At 45.9% G+C, this 23,749-nt stretch overlaps 1 protein-coding gene across 2 annotated transcripts in view; it reads left to right on the top strand.

The window, feature by feature from the left end:
• Nucleotides 1-17,578: 17,578 nt before the first annotated feature.
• LOC139162208 (cyclin-G-associated kinase-like) overlaps nucleotides 17,579-23,749 on the top strand; it is a 110,561-nt gene continuing 104,390 nt past the window's right edge. Inside the window, exon 1 of one of the 2 annotated variants that reach the window (XM_070742316.1) lies at nucleotides 17,579-18,019. In XM_070742316.1, coding sequence (XP_070598417.1) covers nucleotides 17,878-18,019 — 142 coding nt within the window. In that variant the 5' untranslated portion in view covers nucleotides 17,579-17,877. The remainder of the gene's footprint in view (nucleotides 18,020-23,749) is intronic. The other variant, XM_070742317.1, reaches the window with a different exon arrangement.

The raw sequence follows: 23,749 nt of genomic DNA on the forward strand, positions 1-23,749 counted from the left end.
TATCGCAATCGGATGCTCAGCAATTTGTCATTCTTTGCAGCATCCTGGAATTCATGTAATGCCTCGACTTAGGACTGCAACATCTTACAACTGTAATCCAGGCCTCAATTGCAGTCTTGAGGACTAGTGTTACTGATAATGTGACGTCACATTACAGAGATGTTGTACTGAAACATCACAGTGGCACCAGAGCTTGGGGGCATGTGGCTAGCCTAAATACCATCTCCCAAGGGCTGGGTGTCCCCTTTCTCTGCTGCCCAGAGCGCTGAAGCGAAGCTCGCTACAGTTAGGAGAACGAACTGTCTTTCTCATTCATGGACTGGAGGATCTCTCCTCCAGAAAGGAATCTTGGGAGGCCAGGTCTGCGACACTGCTGCTCCCTGAGCCCATCTGGACTGACAGCAAATCCTGCAAATGAAGATACAGAGGCTAAATCCTAAGCTTTCTGCGTCCCAATAAGATTGCTAAAGGATAGGGTGCATCAGGCCGTATGGGCTGGTTCCTCCTCCAGGCTGACCCTGGCAGAGGATTCTGATGCAGTTCCTGGGGGAGGAATGAAAGGCAATTATTAGAACCACTTTGCTCTTTCTGGAGCTACATGTACTTGCCTTATGCTCTTCTCAGGAAGCACATTGGACTCCTACCTATCTGAGGGGCTCATCTTCTGGCATCGCTTTGATCCTTTTCGTGGGGTTTTCTTCCTAAGGGTACTGGAGAGGGCTGCCATTTCCTTCTCCAGTAGAACACATTGTGTCAGCTTTCTCCACTATGACCTGTCTGACTTGGGTGGCCCTGCACAGCATAGCTCATTGCTTCATTGAACTTCACAAGGCAAAGCATTGATCCCTGAAGAGGGTGAAATACATACCTCTAATTCCTGGAGGAGGCGCTCTAAGCTGTCTGGGGTGTCCTCCTCCAATTTGCTAATGTCTTCCAGAGTGTCCACTGGAGAATCCTGTGAACGACAGTGATCACATTCCCCATTTAGGACACCAGTCCCTGCTGCTTTGTGGCAAAGGAACCAGTGGCACCAGAGCTTGGGGGCATGTGGCTTGACTATGTACCTTCTCCCAAGGGCCGGGTGTCCCCTTGCTCCGCTGCCCAGAGTGCTCCAGCACAGCTCGCTCAGGTTAGGAGAACTAACTAAGGGGACTCCATCCCTCCCCAACTGAGAAGACTTTGTCTTACTTACCAAAGGGCTGGAAGATCCCTCCAATGAGGCCAGGTCTAGGCTACTACTGCTCCCTGACCCCATTTGTGCTGACATTGAATCCTGCAAATGAAGATACGGAGGCTAAATCCTAAGCTTTCTGCCTCCCAATAAGATTGCGAAAGGATAGGGTGCATCAGGCCCTGTGGGTCAACAGCAAGCCTTAAGGTTAGGGCGATGCCTTGACTCCTAATGGGAGGTTGAGAAAGCTTTTGCAAGCCTTAAGGTTAGAAAGATATCTACCATAATTTCTCCCCCTCCCATCAGAAGTAACGCTAACACTCTGCCCCACTGCCAAAACTTTCTTACCTCCGAGGGCTTTTGAAGCCAAATATAAGATGTCTTCTCTCTGGTGGGGGAAGGGGGGGAACAAAGGGGACAAAGATCAAAATCAGCCATGGCCCGTTTTGCAAAAGTGGCCAAGAACCCTCCCAGCTGGCCTGCCAAGGGGGTTGGCCTCCCAGTGGGACTGCCCTGTGTCATTTGTCTTTTGACACAAGCAGAAGCAGAGATATCTCCCCTCTGCAAGTTTTTTACTCTGGGAGATGTTACCTACCCTGAACAATGGCCAGTTAGTCCCTCTGATGGCTCCTGAAATGAGAATGCAAATATTATATCTATTGGCATAATTTCTTGGCAGGTATATTATTATATATACAGTGATCCCCCGGGTATCGCGATCCCGATAATTGCGAACGGGCTAAATCGTGATTTTTCAACCCGGAATTCACAACACCATCTGCGCATGCGTGCCCTTTTTTCTATGGCCACGCATGCGTAGATGGCGCCGGGCAGATCAGCTGCTGGGCGGCTTCCCTGGGTCTTCTCCCTCTTGCTGGCGGGAGGGCGAGAAGCCCCCCCCAGCACCCGCTCGCCCGTCCTTTGCCGCTCACCCGCCCTTCGCCCGGCCATCCGCCGTTCGCTCGCTGCTCGCCCGGCCACCCGGGTTCGGGGGGGTGCTGCCAAGCCCCCCATGCCGGCGGCGACATTTTAAAACAGCCGCGCGGCTTCCCAACTGAGTCCCGAAGCCAAACGCGGAAGACGTTTGGCTTCGGGACTCAGTTGGGAAGCCGCGCGGCTGTTTTAAAACGTCGCTGCCGGCATGGGGGGCTTGCCAGCACCCCCCGGACCCCCAACCCGGGTTTGGGGGGCTGCTAGGAAGCCCCCCATGCCGGCGGCGATGTTTTAAAACAGCCGCGCGGCTTCCCAACTGAGTCCCGAAGCCAAACGTCTTCCGCGTTTGGCTTCGGGACTCAGTTGGGAAGCCGCGCGGCCTGTTTCGTCCATGTTGAACACCTGTTCTGGAAGGTAGCCCCCTTCTGCCATTAGGTCTTTAAACGTGCGCTGGACGAAGTTTTCGGCTGCACCTGTATCTGCTGAGGCAGCTTTTCCATGCAATGACACACTCTTCAGGCCATAGCGCTGTTGAAATTTCTCAAACCACCCTTTGCTTGCTGTGAATGTGGCTGGGGCTGAAGAAGCAGAAGATGTTGATGGCTGGGGGTCTTCAGAGTCACCAGCACCTTCATCTACAGAGAATGACAGGAAAGGGAGAGAGAAGTGACTTGAATGAAAGCATACAGTCCTTCCTTCCTTCCCTCCTTCCCTCCCTCCTTCCCTCCTTCCCTCCTTCCCTCCCTCCTTCCCTCCTTCCTTCCATCCCTCCCTCCTTCCATCCCTCCTTCCTTCCTTCCCTCACTCCTTCCCTCCTTCCTTCCTTCCTTCCCTCCTTCCCTCCTTCCTTCCTTCCCTCCTTCCTTCCATCCCTCCCTCCTTCCATCCCTCCTTCCTTCCCTCCCTCCTTCCCTCCTTCCTTCCCTCCTTCCTTCCCTCCTTCCTTAAAAAGCACTTAAATAATGACAGAATAAAAAAAACCAGCCCTCACCTGGGTTTCCCTCATCTGCATCGCCTCCTTCTGTGTCTGCAAGACGGTTGTACAGTTGCTGCGCCTTGGTTCGTATAGTGTTCGTATCCAAAGCAATGCTCTTTTTGCGGCAGTCTTGTACCCACACGGACAAAGCAGCTTCCATCTTCATAAGGCGTTTGTTTCTAGGCGTCACCATTCTTTTTGCAGCCTTGTTGAATGTTATCAGAGAAGTTTGCCTTATATTCTTTTCGTCTTTCCGAATGTATCACACAGTCGATTCGTTGATCCCATAATGCTGACCAACATCTACATTAGGTCCCGCTTTCAGCATGTCCAAAAGTTCAATCTTCTCCTTAATTGTCAGCATCTTCCTGCTCTTTTTATTTTATTTATTTATTTATTTATTTAGATTTGTATGCCGCCCCTCTACGCAGACTCGGGTTTTTAGCGTCGTCGCCTCCACTCCGCGTGCAACATTTAGGAGCCAACTTCCAAGAAGTCTTCACAAGTTCCAACAGCTCCAACAGTTCCAAAAGTTCCAAAAGTTTCAAAGCAAAGTACGCTGAGCAAACAACACTGATTGGCCGAGATTTCTGTCCATCAGTATTGTCGGGCGAAATGTTTGCAATGACAACGCTGATTGGCTGAAATTTTGCTGTATCACCATTGCCGGGCAAACTTATTGCGATGGCAAAGCTGATTGGCCGAGATTTCGGCCAACCAGCAATGGTAGACGTCAGTTTGGTGATGACGTCATCGGGCGGGAAAAACCGTGGTGTAGGAAAAAAACCGTGCACGTATTTTAAATTATTATTTTTTTAAAAATCGCGATATAGAGTTTCACGAAGATCGAGATCGCGAAAATCGAGGGATCACTGTACTATCAACAAGAGCAGAAACACAGGTTAAAGCATTGCAACAGTCAGAAACGCAGGCATATTCTGACTCAGTAGAAGAACAAGAGATAAAGTTCTGCTTTCTAACTTTCCAATAAATTGGACAACCATTTAAAAACATTATGTAACCTGAATTACCTTTTCGTGTTTCTTTGTGACCTGCCCAATCAGAGTCTGTGTAGCAAATTAACTCAGGAAACTTGTTGTGTTTTGGTTCTAAGAAAAATTTCACGTCTTTTGTGTGCTTCACGTATCTCAGCAATCTTTTTATGCATGTCCAATGAAATTTAGTTGCTTTGCCAACATACCGTGACAAAAGATTAACACTAAGTGAAATGTCGGGTCTTGTCCAACTGCTAATGTATAACAGTGACCCAATGACTGAATGCTAAAGTGCTTGATCTTCAAAATCAGAACTACTCGGTTGTGTCAACTTGTAAAAATCTGTTTGCATTGGAGAGCGACATGGGTGTGCGTCAGTCATGTTGCAATTTTGCAAAAGTTGATCAATTTTGTTTTCTTGTGAGAGGCTGAACCCCTTCTGAGTTTTTTCAATCTGAACACCTAGGTAATCATGAATGTGTCCTAAGCTTTTCAATGTAAAGTGTCTCTCTAAACCTTTTGCAAAACTTCACTCATGTGTTTGTTTGGACCAATGTACACTACGTCATCAACGTACATTAGTATGATTTCATAAATATTACCTTGCCTTTTTGTAAACACTCATTTATCAGAATCGGACTTAATAAAGCCCATTGAATTTAGTTTGTCGATGAGACATCTATGCCACAATAGAGCAGATTGTTTCAAACCATAAAGACTTTTCTTCAGGAACCAGACATCTCCTTCTCGATCCTGGAAACCCGGTGCACCTTTGACGTAGATCTCTTCATTTAAATCAGCGTTCAGATAAGCAGTCTCAACATCAAATTGGAATACTTCTAAATTCAAAGCAATAGCTGTGGTTAAAGCAATTTTAACACTTCCATTTTTAACTGTAGGTGAAAATGTATCTGTGTAATCTTCAGGATAAACTTGGGAGTAACCTTGTGCTACTAATCTCGCTTTGTATATTTTCTCATCATTTGGTTTTTGTTTAATTCTGTAGACCCATCATGTACCAATAATCTTCTTGTTCGTTGGAGGCTCAACATGTGTAAACACTTTAAGTTTCTTTTAAACAGTCCAGTTCAATTTCCATTGCCTCATGCCATTTTTCTTGCTCAGACTCAGGTAAATGCCTTATTTGTGAACATGTTGCAACTAGAATTCTGGCTTCAATTGCAGTCTTAAGTTGAGGACTACGCGTACTGATAATGTGACCTCACATTAGAGAGTTGCTGTACTGAAATATCTTCTAAATAAATTTTGAAGCATTCATTGACCTAATAAATATAGACATTTATTCTTTCTTCAGGAATGGGCTTTGTAGTAGTAAATATATTCTATTTTAATTTTCCAAATACAGTGATCCCCCGCTCGTTGCGAGGGTTCCGTTCCAGGAGCCCCCGCAACGAGCGGGTTTTCGCGAAGTAGCGATGCGGAAGTAAAAACACCGTCTGCGCATGTGCAGATGGTGTTTTTACTCCCACAGCGCTAGCGAGGAGCCGAAGATTTGGGGCGGCGCGGCTGTTTGCCGCCGGCATGGAGGGCTTCCTAGCAGCCCCCCAAACCCGGGTTGGGGGTCCGGGGGGCGCTGTCTCTCGGCGCTTTCGAGCCGAGTCCGGGAGCGAACTCGCTCACGGACTCGGCTCGAAAGCGCCGAGAGAGAGCGTGGACAGGCCCGTTCCTTGGCGCTGTCTCTCGCCGCCTTCGAGCCGAGTCCGGGAGCGAACTCGCTCACGGACTTGGCTCGAAAGCGCCGAGAGAGAGCGTGGACAGGCCCGTTCCTTGGCGCTGTCTCTCGCCGCCTTCGAGCCGAGTCCGGGAGCGAACTCGCTCCCGGACTCGGCTCGAAAGCGCCGAGAGACAGCGCCAAGGAACGGGCCTGTCCACGCTGTCTCTCGGCGCTTTCGAGCCGAGTCCGTGAGCGAGTTCGCTCCCGGACTCGGCTCGAAAGCGCCGAGAGAGAGCGTGGACAGGCCCGTTCCTTGGCGCTGTCTCTCGCCGCCTTCGAGCCGAGTCCGGGAGCGAACTCGCTCACGGACTCGGCTCGCAAGCGCCGAGAGACAGCGTGGACAGGCCCGTTCCTTGGCGCTGTCTCTCGCCGCCTTCGAGCCGAGTCCGGGAGCGAACTCGCTCACGGACTCGGCTCGAAAGCGCCGAGAGACAGCGCCAAGGAACGGGCCTGTCCACGCTGTCTCTCGGCGCTTTCGAGCCGAGTCCGTGAGCGAGTTCGCTCCCGGACTCGGCTCGAAGGCGGCGAGAGACAGCGCCAAGGAACGGGCCTGTCCACGCTGTCTCTCGGCGCTTGCGAGCCGAGTCCGTGAGCGAGTTCGCTCCCGGACTCGGCTCGAAGGCGGCGAGAGACAGCGCCAAGGAACGGGCCTGTCCACGCTGTCTCTCGCGCTTTCGACCCGAGTCCGTGAGCGAGTTCGCTCCCGGACTCGGCTCGAAAGCGCCGAGAGAGAGCGTGGACAGGCCCGTTCCTTGGCGCTGTCTCTCGCCGCCTTCGAGCCGAGTCCGGGAGCGAACTCGCTCACGGACTCGGCTCGCAAGCGCCGAGAGACAGCGTGGACAGGCCCGTTCCTTGGCGCTGTCTCTCACCGCCTTCGAGCCGAGTCCGGGAGCAAACTCGCTCACGGACTCGGCTCGAAAGCGCCGAGAGACAGCGCCAAGGAACGGGCCTGTCCACGCTGTCTCTCGGCGCTTTCGAGCCGAGTCCGTGAGCGAGTTCGCTCCCGGACTCAGCTCGAAAGCGCCGAGAGAGAGCGTGGACAGGCCCGTTCCTTGGCGCTGTCTCTCGCCGCCTTCGAGCCGAGTCCGGGAGCGAACTCGCTCACGGACTCGGCTCGCAAGCGCCGAGAGACAGCGTGGACAGGCCCGTTCCTTGGCGCTGTCTCTCGCCGCCTTCGAGCCGAGTCCGGGAGCGAACTCGCTCACGGACTCGGCTCGAAAGCGCCGAGAGACAGCGTGGACATCGCCCGTATCTAGAAGAAGTTGCCACCCGAGCGCTCTTGCCCGGCGGGAGACGAAGCATATGGGTGGGGGGGCTGTCAGGACACCCTCCCACCCCAGCACTTTGCATCCCGCCGGCAAAGAGCAATAAGGCAGCAGCTTCTGCCGGACACGGGCAATGGGCGGGACAGAGAAGCGGGAAGAATCAGGAGGTTCCTTTGGCGGCTGGAGGCTGCCTGGCACCCGCTGCGGCCAAAACAACAAAGCCAGGCAGCCCCCAGCTGCCAAAGGAGCCTCCTGATTCTCCCCGCTTCTCTGTCCCGCCCATTGCCCATGTCCGGCAGAAGCTGCCTCCCGTGCCGATGTTCCCCGCCAAGCCCAGTTCGGCTTCCCTGGCTGCTTGGCCGGAGGGGGGGGGCTCGGCCAAAAGGGGCTGGAGACGCAGCGATTTGCCTCCCGCCCCTCGCCCCTGTGCCACCGGCACGTCATCTTCCCTCCCAGACAAAAAGGCCGGCCTTTGGGGATGAAGGGGTGTGTTCAGCTCTGCGTCTCCAGCTCCTTTCGGCCGAGCCCCCCCCCCCGGCCAAGCAGCCAGGGAATCCGAGCCAGGCTTGGCAGGGAACATCGGCACGGGAGGCAGGAGACGATCGGGCGACCGGAGCAGCAGCCAGGGAAGCCGAGCCGCGGGCGGGACCAGGTGGGGGCTGGAATTTCTCCGCCAGGGCGAAGGGCGGGCGAGCGGGTGCTGGGGAGGGCTTCTCGCCCTCCCGACAGCAAGAGGGGGGAGCGAACGGCGTGGGCAGGCGAAGGGCGGGCGAGCGGCAGCGAGGAGTTTGCGTGGGCGGTGGGGAAACTCCTCGCTGACGCCAGCAAGAGGGGGAAGACCCAGGGAAGCCGCTGCCATCTACGCATGCGTGCCCGGCACGCATGCGTAGATGGTATTTTTGACTTCCGGGTTGAAAAATAGCGAAGTACCCTCTTCGCAATGGTTGGGGACGCAATAAACGGGGGATCACTGTATACACTAGGAACAAAATAAAAATAGACACCAAGTTCAAAGTAACTAGCTTCACCACTTGTACATAGTCTGATACAATGAAATATGAAACCACATGCTGCACAGAAACCAAACAATTTCTTATTTTCTTTTAAATCCCATTTTGCATTTTTAGTCCTAAAATACCCATTGTTTCATATAGGTATAATTTTCTTTCTTCCTGCAATGGAAGGATTCAAAGTATTGGAAACAGGATTAGGTAGACATAGGGCATGTAGTCATTAGGGTTCATTTAGAGTTCATTTAGTGACTTGGAAGTTACAATGGAAGTGAAAAAAAGGAATTTATGTCCTCTTTTCAAACTTACGATCTTTGTTGCAGTCCTTGATCATGTAATCACATTCAGATGTTTGACTGATACTTGTAAGTATTGATTCATACTCATGACCACTGCTGTGTCCCAAGGTCATCTAATCATCTATTTAAAAAGTTTGAAAAGCAAATTCAATGCAGAAGCCAAATTCATTTAACAACCATGTTAATAACTTATCACCTACAGTTAACAACAATGGCAAAAAAGGTAGTAAAATGGGGCAAAACTCACTTAACAAATGTCTCACTTAACAACCAAAATATTGGCTTCAATTCTGGTCATGTCGAGAACCACCTTTATAGCTCACATTAGCTTTCCTAGGGCTAAAGATTCCAGGCTTTCCTCCCATCTGTCCTTCCACTCCCAGCTCCTAAATTTCTAACTTCTCTTCCCTCCAAGAATATAAACCAGAAGGAGGAACCCTGTGTTGTTGATTGATGATTCTAAGATCCAACCAGCACTCACGGAATTTGTGGACAATAGGAAATGCCTTTTCCCAACACAAGGCCTCCAAATCAGGCCTGAGATGAGAGAAGTCTGCACTCCCTGCTGTTTGTCCTCTCGTAGTTCTCCCGAGGCTGAGACAGTGAACCGGTCCGAACTTGGAGGAACCCACCTCTGTTTTACACTTTTTTCAGTGAAGACAGACTGTTGTGAGAGCTCCATGTCAGATTCTGAAGAGGATGAGCCAGGCCCCTCTGGATACCCAGGGCCAGGGGGGTTGCCAGCTGATGCAGAGTGAGAGTGAGGGAGAAAGTGACCTGAGTGAGCCTGAGGAATCACTGGAGTGGACTGTTATGTCAATGGGGGAGTGGTCCCAGTCGGAGGATGAGGAAGACATTAGAGTGGACAATCTGTTATTAGATGCTAGATATAGGAGATTTCTGAGAAGGGAACAGGACATGCACAGTAAAAGGAAATAGGCTTACAGCTTTACCTCTTTGGGGTGTGATATCACTTCCAGGCAGTATAAAATCAAAGGATTTGGGTAATTGGGTGTGGGGTTGCACCACTGTTCATAGTAGAGGTATTCTAGTGGGCAGGGTGCCCAAAAAAGGTTTCAAAAAGTCGATTCCTGCCTTGCTAAAAAAAAAAATCTTTGCTGGATGATGTTTGTTTTAGATTCTGGTGCTGTTTTATTCCCTTGAATGATAAATTCCCTGTATTATCAATAAGGAATGCAATTAGGCGGAGTTGGCGTATTTCCCAGATTTTGTTTATCTTTCACTTTGGAGAGAAAAATTACTCCTTCTTGCCGTTCAATCTGCTTTTTGCTTTGTGCTGCTTTTGTCAATAAAGAGTGTGATTTTACCATGAAATAGTAATTTATTTTATTTATTTATTTTGTCCAATACACAATAATACACAATGAAGGTAACAGAGGTCATCTTCAAGGAAATAGAATTAGAGAAAGAATAGAAGAGAGAATATAGGATAAAATAAATCGATGAGAGAATAGAAGAAAGATATAGGGATAGAAGAGAAGATATAGGAGATATAGGAGAGACAATAGGACAGGGGTCGGAAGCCACTCTAGTGCACTTATGCACGCCCCTTACTGACCTCTTAGGAATCTGGAGAGGTCAACCATGGATAGTCTAAGGGTAAAATGTTGGGGGTTAGGGGATGATACTACAGATTCCGGTAACGAATTCCACGCTTCAACAACTCTATTACTAAAGTCGTATTTTTTACAGTCAGGTTTGGAGCGGTTAATATTGAGCTTGAATCTGTTATGTGCTCTTGTGTTGTTGTGGTTGAAGCTGAAGTAGTCATTGGCAGGTAGGACGTTGCATCATATAATCTTCTGGGCAATACTTAGATCATGTTTAAGGTATTTTAGTTCTAAGCTTTCTAGGACCAGGATTTTAAGCCTAGTTTCGTACAGTATTCTGTTACGGGAGGAGGAATGCAGGACTCTTCTGGTGAAATATCTCTGGACATTTTCGAGGGTGTTAATGTCTGAGATGCGGTATGGGTTCCAAACAGATGAGCTGTATTCTAGGATGGGTCTGGCAAAAGTTTTGTATGCTCTGGTACGTAGTGTGTGATTTCCAGAACAGAAGCTACGTAGGATTAGATTAACAACTCTTGAGGCCTTCTTGGCGATGTTGTACACAAAACACAGTAAATAACTATGAATAGGTTTATGGTGGTGATAAAATACCAGGGGAACACAAGGCAAAGTAACAGGAAAGAATAGTTATATCAGATACATTATTTGCCATTTGGGAGCAAATTTTATTTATTTAGCTTGCCCTATGGCATATACATGGATATTCTAATTTTTCGACTTTCACCTGTAGCATCACATGATGCTAGATTAGAGTTAGACCCAGTTTGACATACAAATGCAGATTCTCAATACAAAGTTATGAATTTTCTTACCTTAACTTTGATTTTTCATATTATATGGGCTTAGAAGTCAACGTCTTTTAAAAGATAGTTTCTATGAAAATTTGATGGGCTTAAAAGACCATACATTTAAAGACCATATACAGTGGTACCTCGGTTCTCGACCACAATTCGTTCCAGAAATGTGGTCGAGAACCGATTTGGTCGAGTACCGAATTTATTTATCCCATAGGAAATAATGGAAATGGATTTAATTGGTTCCCAGCCCGTTAACTCGCTGGGAACCAATTAAATCTATTTTCTTTATTTCCTATGGGATAAATAAATTCGGTATTCCAAGCTGCAGGAAGGGTGGGGGCGGCTGCAATCCCAGCAGCTTTGGGGGGCTCCTTTCCTCAATGCTTCGTATTTTTACCTGTAAGCAGCTGCAAAAACTTTCTCCTTCCCGGCAGCGGCAACGGCGGCGGCTTCCCTTCGAGGAGCAACAGCGCTGGGAACGTCACGTAACGAAGGGAAGCTGCTGGAGTGGCGGCAACTGCTGAGATGGCTCCAGCTGCTTCCCTTCATCACCCTTCGCTGTTGCTACTAGAAGGGAAGCTGCCGCCGTGAAGGAGAAAGTTTTTGCAGCTGCTTACAGGTAATAAGAGGAAGCAATGAGGAAAGGAGCCCCCCAAAGCTGCCGGGATTGCAGCCGCCCCCACCCTTCCTGCAGCTTGGAGCTCTTATAGAGCTCCTCAGCCCCCTGAAGCTGCTGGGATTGCAGCAGCCCCCGGCGGTAACATTTCGGATAATGAACAAAATTTTCTGTGGCTGTTCGGTATCCGAATTTTTGTTCAGAAGCAAATTTTTGCCGAAAATTTTGTTCGTTATCCGAATTGTACAAGAACCAAAGCGTTCGAGTACCGAGGTACCACTGTATTTCATTAGGGGTTTTCATAGATTTGGCTGCTCCATGTTGCTCTTACTTATCTGAAAGTTCTAGGTTAATAGATGTATAGATGTTTGGCCCTACTCCAAGGCATTGTTTTAAATACTTCCTTGTTTTACTTTTAGCATTAATATTTGTTTACCGAGATGCTCAGGGACTAGTCTAGGAAGTAGTCGGTAGTCAAAATTGACTTGAAGGTACATAAGTAAGTAAGTAAGTAAGTATGTATGTATGTATGTATGTATGTATGTATGTATGTATGTATACAGGTAGTCCTCAATTTACAACAGTTCATTTAGTGACTGTTGAAAGTTACAACAGCAGTGAAAAAATTGACTTAGGATATGACTGTTTTTTCACACACACTTGGCCACTGCAGCATCTCCACAATCATATGATCAAAATTCAGACGCTTGGCACCTAGATGATATTTATGATGGCTGCAGTATCCCATCATCACGTTTGCGACTTTCTAATAAGAAACGTCAATTGGGAAGACCGATTCACTTAACAACCCGATTACTAACAATTCCCATGATTCAACTAACAACCGTGGCAAGAAAGGTCAGAAAATGGGGCAAAAATCAATTCAATGTCTCGCTTAGCAACAGAAATGCTGGGCTCAGTTTGGTCATAGGTTGAGGACTACCTGTATTGACTTTATATCTAAGGTAGGACTAGAACTCACAGTCTCCCGATTTCTAGCCAAACGCCTTAATCATTACACTAAGCTGGATTTCTCTCTCAGGTTTCTATTCTATTAAACAAGGAACCCAATGACATTGTAGTGAGGGAAATCCTTCCTCGGCTTTCTTTGCCCTGATTCTAATCATGCTTGGGCCCGCGTATATTGAGCCAGATTTGAAAAATGTGAGAGATGTCGTGGGAGCCTGGGAAATGTCAGCTGATCAGCTAGTTTCCTCAAGACCAGCATAGCGAGACTCTCTTAAGCGCCCTATAGAACTGCTAAAATGCAGGTTGCCTTTAGTTTGGGTGAGGGTGATCCTTGCTTTAAATCTACTGATTCAGCAACCATTTGAAGTGATGATGTTACTGAACCAGGGGGATTTTACAAGCCGCAACCAATGGGTCCTGATTGGTTGTGGCTATCACAGCACCCCAGGGATCACGTGACCATGATTTAGACCCTTGGCAAAGGGCTTGCAATTAAGGTGGTGTTGCAGTGTTCTGTCGTCACATGATTACCAGATTCAGAGTTAGAAGTTTGCGGAGAGGGGCGGCATATAAATCCAATAAATCTAATCTAATCTAGAAGTTAACAGAAGCCATCTTGTAAGGCAGTGTTTCCCAACCTTGGAATATTGAAGGTATTTGGACTTCAACTCCCAGAATTCCCCAGCCAGCATTTGCTGGCTGGGGAATTCTGGGAGTTGAAGTCCAAATACCTTCAAGATTCCAAGGTTGGGAAACACTGTTGTAAGGTCATGTAGTCCAACACCACACCACCCCTGCCCAAGCAGGAGACCCTACACCAGTGAACCTTTTTTGATTTGTGTTCCAAAAGGGTGTATCCTAGCGTGCATGCCCGTGCCCACACCTTTCCCCCCATACACATACACTCCCCACACACACACGCACTGCCCCTTCCTGTGCATGTGCACAGCCCTTACTGAAGGCTGGTAGGTGAAAAAAATGCCCAAATATTCAAATCGGAAGTTCGGGAAAACACACATCCGGTTTGCTGTTGTGCTGATTTTCGCACTCCGGAGGGTTGAGGAAAGCTTTCTGAAGCTCCGGAGTGCAAAAAGCAGCACAATAGGGGTTGTGATTCAGCCTGAGGCTGCTCAGGGACCGGCTGCGTCTCTGCTGGATCCAGGCCTGGAGGAGGAGGACAGTGAACAGGAGGGGGAGGACCAGGCAGACGGGGGAGAGGAAAGTCAGGAAGAGGATGAGGGGCAGCAGCCTGAGAGCCCTGGGGGGGCCCTCTCCCCAGCCAGTAGCCTGGACTCATTGGATGAGGAAGCACAGGCTATAATTGACATGAGACAGCGACGTGCAGCTCAGAGACGGGACCAATTAGAAAGGTATTGGCATCACTGAATTGGCAACAGCTGGGTTTGGGTGTGGTTCTCCTCAGCAGGGTTTAAAAGGCAGGCAACCCTTTTCAGCCATGTGGAGCGTTATCAACTGGAAGTTCTGTGACCCTGCTTTGCTTCTCGGCGTCTCTGATCTTGGCTTGTGGCCTAGAAGACTGGAAGACTTGGGGGAGGCGTATGTTTGTTATCTCCAGCGTTGTTTTTGACAGCAAGAATCCTGTTTTACTTCATGGCCTTCGTGAAACATTTTTGAAGTTTCAGCGTGTTCCTGTGTGTAAGGACATTTTCTGTTACCTGTGTTTGCTTTGAATTCTATAAACTGCCTTTGATTTTTACCAGTGTGTCTGGCTTCTCTTTTTGGGTTGGTGTTTGCCTCTGGAGGGACCCAGACAGAACAATAGGCAAGATGGAAGTTTGGAAAACGCACTTTTAGTTTGCCGTTATGCTATTCTTTGCTCTCAAGAGGGCTGAGGAAAGCTTTCTGAAGCTCTGGAGTGCAAAAAAAAGCACAACGTAAAGCACACCTCTGGTTTGCCTTAAAGTGTCCGGAGGGTGAAACGGCCTTTCCCAAGGCCGAAAATCAGCTGGCCAGAGTGCGCTGACACAGGGCAAAGTCTCACGTGCTCTTCAGTATGGCCATAGGTTCGCCATGATGGCTCTATACCATTTTTTACCATATTTTTTTCCTCAGGTGCCAAAAGAGCGTGGGCGTGCACTATTGCGCATGCGTGTGTGCCCACACCCATAATTCAATGCCGGGGAGGGCGAAAACAGCTCCCCTGCCCCCTGGAGGCTCTCTGGAGGGCAGAAATGGTCTGTTTCCCAACTTCTGGTGGGCCCAGTAGTAATAATTAATAATTTAATAATTTAAATAATAATAATTTATCAAATTTTGTATGCCGCCCCTCTCCGCACACTCGGGGCTGCTCACAACAATAATAAAACAGTGTACAATGAACAAATCTAATATTTAAAAGAAAATATCTAAAACCCCATTATTTTAAAAACATACAACACAAGCATACCATACGTAAAACTATATAAGCCTGGGGGAGATGTCTCAATTCCCCCATGCCTGGCGAAAAAGATGGGTCTTAAGCAATTTACGAAAGACAAGGAGGGTGGAGGCAGTTCTGATCTCTGGGGGGAGTTGATTCCATAGGGCCGGGGCCGCCACAGAGAAGGCTCTTCCCCTGTGTCCTGCCAGACATTGTTTAATCGACGGGACCCAGAGAAGGCCAACTCTGGGACCTTATCGGTCGCTGGGATTCGTGCGGCAGAAGGCGATCTCGGAAGTATTCTGGTCGTGTTTCTTCCTCCCCAGGCTCCAAAGGCTTCCCTGGAGGTGGGGGAGGATACAAACACCCTCCCCCATCCCCCTGGAGGTTCTCTGGAAGCCAAAAGTGCCCCCCCAGAGCCTCTGTGTGGGCCAAAAATAAGCTTGCTGGCACACACATACACGTTGGAGCTGAGCTAGGGAAATTGCTTGCGTGCCAGCAGATATGGCTCCATGTGCCACCTGTGGAACTCGTGCCATAGGTTCGCCCTCACTGCTCTATACCATTTCTAACAGATGGCAGTCAAGTCTCTTCTTGAAAGCTTCCAGTGATAAAAGCTCCCACAACTTAAACCCATTTGCAGTCTTCTCTGCTGGCTCCCAACAAGCAAACTCAGTGAAGAGCGGGTGGTCACAAAAGTTGATCAGATGATCCTGAGACCCTGCAGCTGTTTGGGATTCACTTAGCAACCTTAATTGGGACTGTACAAAACAGAACTGATGAAGAAATCAACCATTGTCTAACTTTCTAGCTACCCCTCCACACACAACCAATATTATCCTGAGTAAAATCTGCCCGTTTTGCACTTAAATGTCTGTACTAGAGCCAGCCACTGGAAGCTCTAAATTTTGATCCTGTACTAAAAAATAAAACCATGAGAGTATTTGCAAGACATATCTCCTCTCCAAATCTTGTTTCAGCCTAGGCCGGGTACTCCAACATTGGCGACTTTAAGACTTGTGGGCTGCAACACCCAGCCCACAAAGTCTTAAAGTCACCAAGTTTGGAGACCCCTGGACTCTAGACTAGTGTTGAAGCCAGTTAACAGTAATGCCTCATGCATCCCAGCAGCCGGTTAGGTCCCAGTGAGTCAGCTTTCTCAGGGTCTCGTCGGCCAGACAATGTCGACTGGCGGGACCTAGGGGAAGAGCCTTCTCTGTGGTGGCCCCACCCCTCTGTAACAAACTCCCCCCCCCCGAAATACATACTGCCCTCTCCCTCCTGGTCTTTTGTAAAGCTTTGAAGACCCACCTCTGCCGGTGGGCATGGGGACCATGAGTGTCGACATTGTCTCTGGCCGATATTATGAAAGATTGAATTAATGTGCATGGCTGTACATGGGGTTTTCCTAACATTTTTAGTAGTTTTGTATAATTCTTTTTAAAGTAATGTAGATTTCTTTATATATACTGTTGCATTTATAATGTTGTACGTGGCCCTGAGTCGTCCGAAGAAGGGCAGCATAGAAATCTAATAAATAAATAAGTAAGTAAGTAAGTAAGTAAGTAAATAAGTAAATAAATAAATACACACGCACACACAGACAGAACTAACTAAGTAACTAACTAACTAACTGAACTAACAGAGAGGGAAACAGATGAAACCTCAGTTTATTCTGACTGAAATGACTGTACTCTATGCATAACGTACGAGACGTACGAGCCTCTCTCCTGTCGAAACCAGGTAGGGCGGCATCAATTGCAATAGTTCTCGGAGCGGCGAAAGTCATCGAGGTGACGTCACAAGGGTCCAAGCCACTTCGCGGAAGCCGACGTGGGCGCGGCGAACATTCTGGCCAGCCGGCAGGAGAGATAAGAAGCGGACCAAGCACACCGGAAAAGGGGGGGCGGGAGGAGGAGGAAGAAGGCGGGGCCTAGAATGTTGAGCAGGGCGGGACGGAGCCCTCGGTGGGCGTGGCCCGAAATTAGGCACCTGCCATAAGGGAAGAGGTGCTTTCGGTGGTTTCTGTGTGCTTTTTAGCAAGTTTTATGAAACAACATCCTAAAGAAGACAACGGGAAACCCCAAAACTTTTTTCCTACTTTGACAAGTGTTCTCTTCCTGTATTTTATGAGAGCAAAGACATAATGCTTTTTTAAACTCCCACTCAAATCTGGAATACAAAGTCTTTCTTTTCTTTCTTTCTTTCTTTCTCTTTCTTTCTTTCCTCCCTCCCTTCATCTATCGTCTGTCTGCCCGTCCATCCATCCACCCATCTCTATCTATCTAATCTATCCATCCATCCATCCATCCATCCATCTCTATCATCTACCTACCTACCTACCTACCTACCTATATATACACACACACAAAATAAACAGTCCTGCCAAAGAGCGACATTGGCACAAGACAATTCTATATAGTGGACGAGGGTCCAGTATTAAGCTTTCTCAAACTAAAAGGCGAGCGGAGAAATAATATAACCACACAATCCGCTTTTAGTGTCTATCCGTGTAATACATGGGTAGGCAATGTTGGCACTTCTATGACATGTGGACTTCAGTTCCCAGAATTCCTTAGCCAATCATGCTAGCTCAGGAATTCTGGGAGTTGAAGTCCATAAATCATGGAAGAGCCAACTTTGCCTACCTCTGACCTAAAACATCTCTATAGTATGTATGTGCACAGCATACACAGGCCTAAAGTCAAGTTGAATTTCTGGCTTCCGAGTCCAGGTATGCAATGCCCGTGCTAAAAAGCAAAGAGCAGCGGGACGGATTGCTGCTCGCCCTTTAAAATCTTTTCCGCCGTCGGGAAGGGCCAAAGTTCAAAAGCGACGTCAGCGCAGGGCGGCTTTCGAGGAGGCACCCGAAGTGTAGAGCCTCTCGCCTTCCTCTTCCCCCTTGGCGAACGGCTGGCTGGAGGGCGGGGCGACCCGAGCAAGTGGGCGGGGCCCCGCCTTCCTGCTCTGACGAACAACGTTGGCGGAAGTGGGCTCGGTGCGGGCTGGAGGAGCGGGCGAGACCGGCGCGCTGAACGAGGGTGTCATTGGCGGCGGCAGGCAGAACCGGCCGGGTTCGGCGGCGCTCTCCCACCCCCGCCCGGCGCTTGATCCCCCGCCGGCCTCGGCTTGAGCCGCCATGTCGCTGTTGCAGTCGGCGTTGGAGTTCTTGGCCGGGCCCGGCTCCTTAGGAGCCGCCAGCCGGGATCAGAACGATTTCGTGGGGCAGGTGGTGGAGATGGGCGACATGAAGCTGCGGATCAAGAAGGTCATCGCCGAAGGTGCGCGGGAGGGGCGTGAGCGGGGCGGAGGGAGCACCGGATGGGGTCCCCCCACCTCCGATCGTGTGGAAGGGCGCGAACCGGTGGGGTCAGGCTACTCTTCCCTTCTTCCTCCTTCCCTCTCCAGTCTCCCCCTTCCCCCTTTTCCTTTCCCTTTTTCCGCCTTCTGCCTTTTCTATTTCAGTCCCGGGAAACAGACTCCATACAAGACATCCCTGGGAGTCAGGATGCTTATAATCCCCAATATACGAATTTTTTTAAAATTCCTGTTTCCCATTTTTATTATTTTTTAACGATTGAACCAAATAACCCCCTCTGGCATTGCATCGGAATGGGAAATACTGTATAATTGGCCTTCAGAGGTGTGTGTGTGTATGTGTGTGTGTGTAAAGGTGAATTGTTAAATTTGTCAAGAGAGATTAGGAAGAAAAAGGAAGGCGGAAGAAGGGTCTGTAAGGGTGTAACAAGGCCAGCAGGAGCATTTTTGTGTGTGACAAGTGTGACATTTATGGGAAAGAGTCTTCCTGGTAGAATAGAATAGAATAGAATTTTATTGGCCAAGTGTGATTGGACACACAAGGAATTTGTCTTGGTGCATATGCTCTCAGCGTACATAAAAGATATGGCAGTGTTAATAAAATGTTCCTTAACAAGCTGTGATCAAAGAGGAAGAAATAGGAATAAATAAAATAATAGCTTTCATCGGATTTGGCAGATATGAGTGACCTCCCCCCCACAATTTAGGATTTTTCCCATTCTGTTGTCAGTAAAATGTTAATCTTTTTCCATAGCTGTCTGAAGAATTATACATTTTAGGCATTTGACTTTGGGGCATTGGATCTTTTTAAGATCAGTTCAAGGTCTAATGTTCAGCAAAGGCAGTTTTGCTATGTCTCACAGTGCTGGCTGGGCATATTCAGAATAATGTTTCTGAGAAGAGATTTCTTCATTTCTTCCCATGAAATAAATACAAAAAAGAAGAATCAACCTGGAAGTGGGGGGTTATAGCAGATGGAGCATTTACAAGATGCTAGAAGTCTCAACATGCAAGAGTTTCCAAATGTATTTACAGGATATTAGATTCCACAGGACTAGCAATCAGAACCATCTCAAACACATACTGCTCAAAAAAATAAAGGGAACAGTTAAACAACGCAATATAATTCCAAGTAAATCAAACTTCTGTGAAATCAAACTTTCCACTTAGGAGGCAACATTGATTGACAATCAATTTCATATGCTGTCAGCACATTCAACTTTGTACAGAACAAAGCATTCAATGAGAATATTTCATTCAGATCTAGGGTGTGTTATTTGAGTGTTTCCTTTATTTTTTTGAGCAGTGTATATTCCTGGTGAACTGGGAATGGTATTGCATAACTGCAAGTGTAAGTGCATGTTGTGGCTTCATGTGTTACATGAATAATATTGACAAATGATTAGTTATGTATTTTCCCAAATTTTGATGGCAGCGAATGCCACATTTGTATTTTGTCCCTAGTTGAAATCATATCATCACAGAGTCCTGTACAGCTCTGTTGTTTCTAGATTTGTTTTGAATAATTATGAATCTGCTTAGCAGAGATTTTATGACAGTTTTAACTCTTCTACCTTCATCTCTGTCTTTATATTTGTCTAACTAGTCTGTAATGCTGTACATCTTACAAATGTAATACAGTATTTGGGTTTAAGGCATATTACTTTTTGCCTAAGGTTGTCATCTTAGGAAGTGCTCTCCCTTTCCAATATTCAAAAAAATATTTTTTTATTTCCTTCTCCCTCCCTCCCTCTTCCATCTTTTGGAGAAAATGACACTCATGACACACTATTAACTTTTTTACTACTCAAAAAATTGCCATCAGAATCTAAAATATTCCTTGGTCTACCGCAGAGGTCAGCAACTTTAAACACTCACAGAGCCACAAAGGCCCTAACTGGAAGCCCCTGGTTCAGTTCTGGAGCCGACTAAAAATCCGTCTCCCCCATCATAGTCTCCTTCTAGCGTGGCATCCTTTTTCCTCTACCTGTCCTAACCAAAAGCTCTATCAATTATAGAGCTGACCAGCGACAAGGAGCTGCAGCAGTGGGATTAAAGAGCCATATGCGGCTCCAGAACCGGGGATTGCTGACCCCTGGTCTACAGGATAAGATTCAAAGGCATTACCTGTGCTGCTGTTCATTTGAGGATAGAGTTACTAGATTTGTGAAGTGCTAACTGTGAAAGCATATTGTTTCATGTGACCAAAATCCTTAAGCAGAATGTTAATGGAGTTTGGTCAAGTTAACTATTAAAGGTATTGAAAGGGAATGTACCTTGGTGACTCATATGTCCAAACCAAGAGTTCTGATTTCTTCCTTGTATTCCTCATTGGACATGTTGTTCCACTCCAGAAAAATTGCCCCATTCAAACTATTAAGCAAGTCTCAGATGAACACTTTAATATAGATATCACCCAGAAATCATTTGAATACATATATGGACAATATTTATGCTGTGCTGCAGGGTTTATAAAGCTAGACTTTGAAAGTCCTCTGTTGGTAAAAGATACAGTCCCTGCCCTGGGCTAAAATGAAAGAGAATAAAATTGAATGGTGTAAATTTTCTGTTCTTACACTAAATATTTATTTTGGTGAGGTCTTGAGCTTTCAAGCATTCTTTTCTCCAGAATTATTTTTTCAACCACCCTGCTGTTAAAACTAAAATATTTCATTTTTAGTTATTATTGTATATACATTTTTAGGGCATTAGAAAATGCATAGTCACCTGAGAGGTTGTGGAGGTGAGGCTTAGTAAGCTGGGGTGCTATTGCACCTGCATGATTTCCCTATTCCAAAAATAAAGCAAAGCAAATGGTCATCTTGTTTTATGATCTGACTTTTACAGGTGAAATGCACCCTTCTAGATTTTATCTGAAATATGTCAAAATGTTGACCGATAACTGTTCAGTTGTGCTTTATCCAGCATCAGCTATCCCACAAGTGATTTGTTTTTTGCTTAGTATAATAGTGTGTAGCAGGGTACTCTGATTTGTAAAACATGATTTATGGCTTTGTATATCAGGCAGTTTGAGATATTTTTCTGAATTCTATCAACTATGGTTAAATAAACAACATACAAATATGATATGAAATCTTAGCTAGGACATTTTTATGTCTTGAATGATAATATTTTAAAATGAGATGAATTTTAACATTTAACAGATCTGGTTACATATATTTGTGTAATGCTCAAGGCAGTACAAAGAAATCTCTAGAAATAGGCTCAGTTTTTATGCCTTAATACAAAAGCTCTTTTGATTTATTTTCTTCTTAAACATGATTGGTAAAGTGGATTGTTTTCATCAGGATACTATGGTAATTTACTGTTTAAATGCTCTCCTACATGGAGTTTCATTTTTAATAATTGTTACTGAATTTTACAGATACAAAGATAAAAAAAACCTAAGGAAAATATATAAATTAGTTTCCAATAAATTAAGAAGGAAAATAATAAAAGAAAAAAGTACAGATAAAAAAGGAAGAAAAACTATATAAGAAACTTATTTCCCCCTTCATCAAGGCAAATACAATTTCAATAATGTATCATCTCCTCTGATATTATAACCAAATAATTTTTCATCTCATATTTTGTCAAAAACAAATGTTAAAGCCTCATCAGTCCTAATCAGCAAAACTTCATTACGAGTTGCAAAAAATAATGCATGTGTATTTGTGTGGGTTTGTATCTTAACCTTAAAAAACCAACTTTGTGTTCCTTATTTCAAAATATAACATAATTTTTCTTCTTCCAAAGTAAAGGTTGGAAGATTATAAATTTTTAATAAAGATTAAAGATTGCTCTATATAAAAGATAAGATATGGAATCTTCTATTTTATATAAAGCAATCTTTAAAATCTTATCATTCAATCCTATTCTAGAAAATCCATTAAAAACTACCAGAAATGCTGTATGTATTTTAACCTTGATCAGCTAAGCCAACTTTATATTCCTTCCCTTTATTTTAAAAAATGTTCTTTAATCCCTTTAAATAGTATCCCCAAAGTGTATTTCTTTTCATTTTTCTTTGCCTTTTTCTCAGGAACTCCTTCATAAATTTAACATACATGCTTTGAAAGTCCAAGATAACAATGTTGTCCAAGTAATTCTTCTGTTTTATTATTTGTGTCCGTTTTAGTTATGAAGACCAACTGGTTTCATTTGTATATTCAGTGTAACTTTCCATATCATTCTTGTAGCTTGTCATTTTTAAATCCACATCCCCCACTCATTTATCGACTTCCATCAAATCTTTTGGACCCTTTTTATAGTGGCATGCAATCTTAAAAGTAATCTCTAATTGCATTGTCCGCAAATATCCTTAATTTTTTCTCCAAATGTAAATATTTTGCTCTATTCTATACTAACGGTTCTCTTCTCTTTTAACTATAATCTTTAATTCTTTTTTATTCCTTCTACTCTTATGCTTTCCTCTAATCCAGAATATCTTTCCATGGGAATATTTCTTATTGTATTTTTCAGACTATAAAACCCTCCGGATTATAAAATCACCTAGCTTTTGGGGAGGAAAACAAGGAAACAAAATCTGCCTCTACCACTCAACAATTTGCCTCCTTGGAACAAATAGCAAATAGCCTGGTCAGCACAGCCTGATTTAACATGAGCAGCTGGTTGGCAATTGGATAGGGCTCCCGGAATACCACCAATCACTTGTTCCAAGCTGTGGGGATCACTGCTGTCTATTGGTACCATCGCTGCCCATTGGCACAATCACCTATCGTTGCCTCCATGTACCCCATTTTTGGCCCATTCCAGGCAGTGGGGATAGCGATCTCCATCGCCTGGAGGAGGGCAAAAACGGGACACATTGAAGCTGAAAATAGGGCATGTGGAGGTAGTGAATTTAATTTCAAAATCTAATTTCTAATCCATCCCACCTCTTAGTCCATTTATAACTTTGCATGATCCGTGTTTTAATCACCCTTTTGCTTTTTACTCTATAATCAGAATTTTTTTAAGTCTTTAAGCTTTCATTAAAATCATTTTGTTAAGGGTTTATTTTCCTGGTGTAATGAAACTTTGTCTTTTTGACAATTCTTGTTACCCAAAAGCTGTTGAGCAATTTCCAGAAGTGATTAAGAAAAAGTGTATGCAAACCCAAACCGCGGCTTCAGCAAAAATGCCTTTCGATCAGCTTCCAGAGCTCTAAAACTCTCCACAGCAGACTGCTGTCTTACAGTCTGCTGGAACCCACCGTATGGAGTGCAGGTGATCTTCTCCTTTATCTGGGGAGGAATTCCAAGGAGCTGATACTTGCCAACTCCTTGTCCTGCCACTGTGATTAGTTCTGCTCTCGGCAGATCCATCTTCAGTCACCATTGCTTAGTCAAAAATCGTATGTAGGAATTTAATGCTTCAAATATTCCAGGACAGGGGAAAGATTAATGGAGGTTAATCCTCTGATTGATTTAACCCTGCTGTTCTGTTCGAAAAAAGTTCCTAATGTTATGTTCCCGGGTCACCCTGACCCGGACCGAAAACTCTTCATTTGCAGTGCTTATGTTTGGTCTTTTTGAAAGCTTTTTTCACCTGGAAACATGTTTGAACATTTCTGCACACAATGGAATGAAAATTGAACTGAAAAAATTAATCCTTATTGGTTTATTTTGCACATAAATGTGCCTCCCCCCCCCCGTTTTTGTGAAAGTTTTTTCAATTTATGGATAGTTTTG

The sequence above is a fragment of the Erythrolamprus reginae genome, chromosome 2 (assembly GCF_031021105.1).
Source record: "Erythrolamprus reginae isolate rEryReg1 chromosome 2, rEryReg1.hap1, whole genome shotgun sequence".
Lineage (NCBI taxonomy): Eukaryota > Metazoa > Chordata > Lepidosauria > Squamata > Dipsadidae > Erythrolamprus > Erythrolamprus reginae.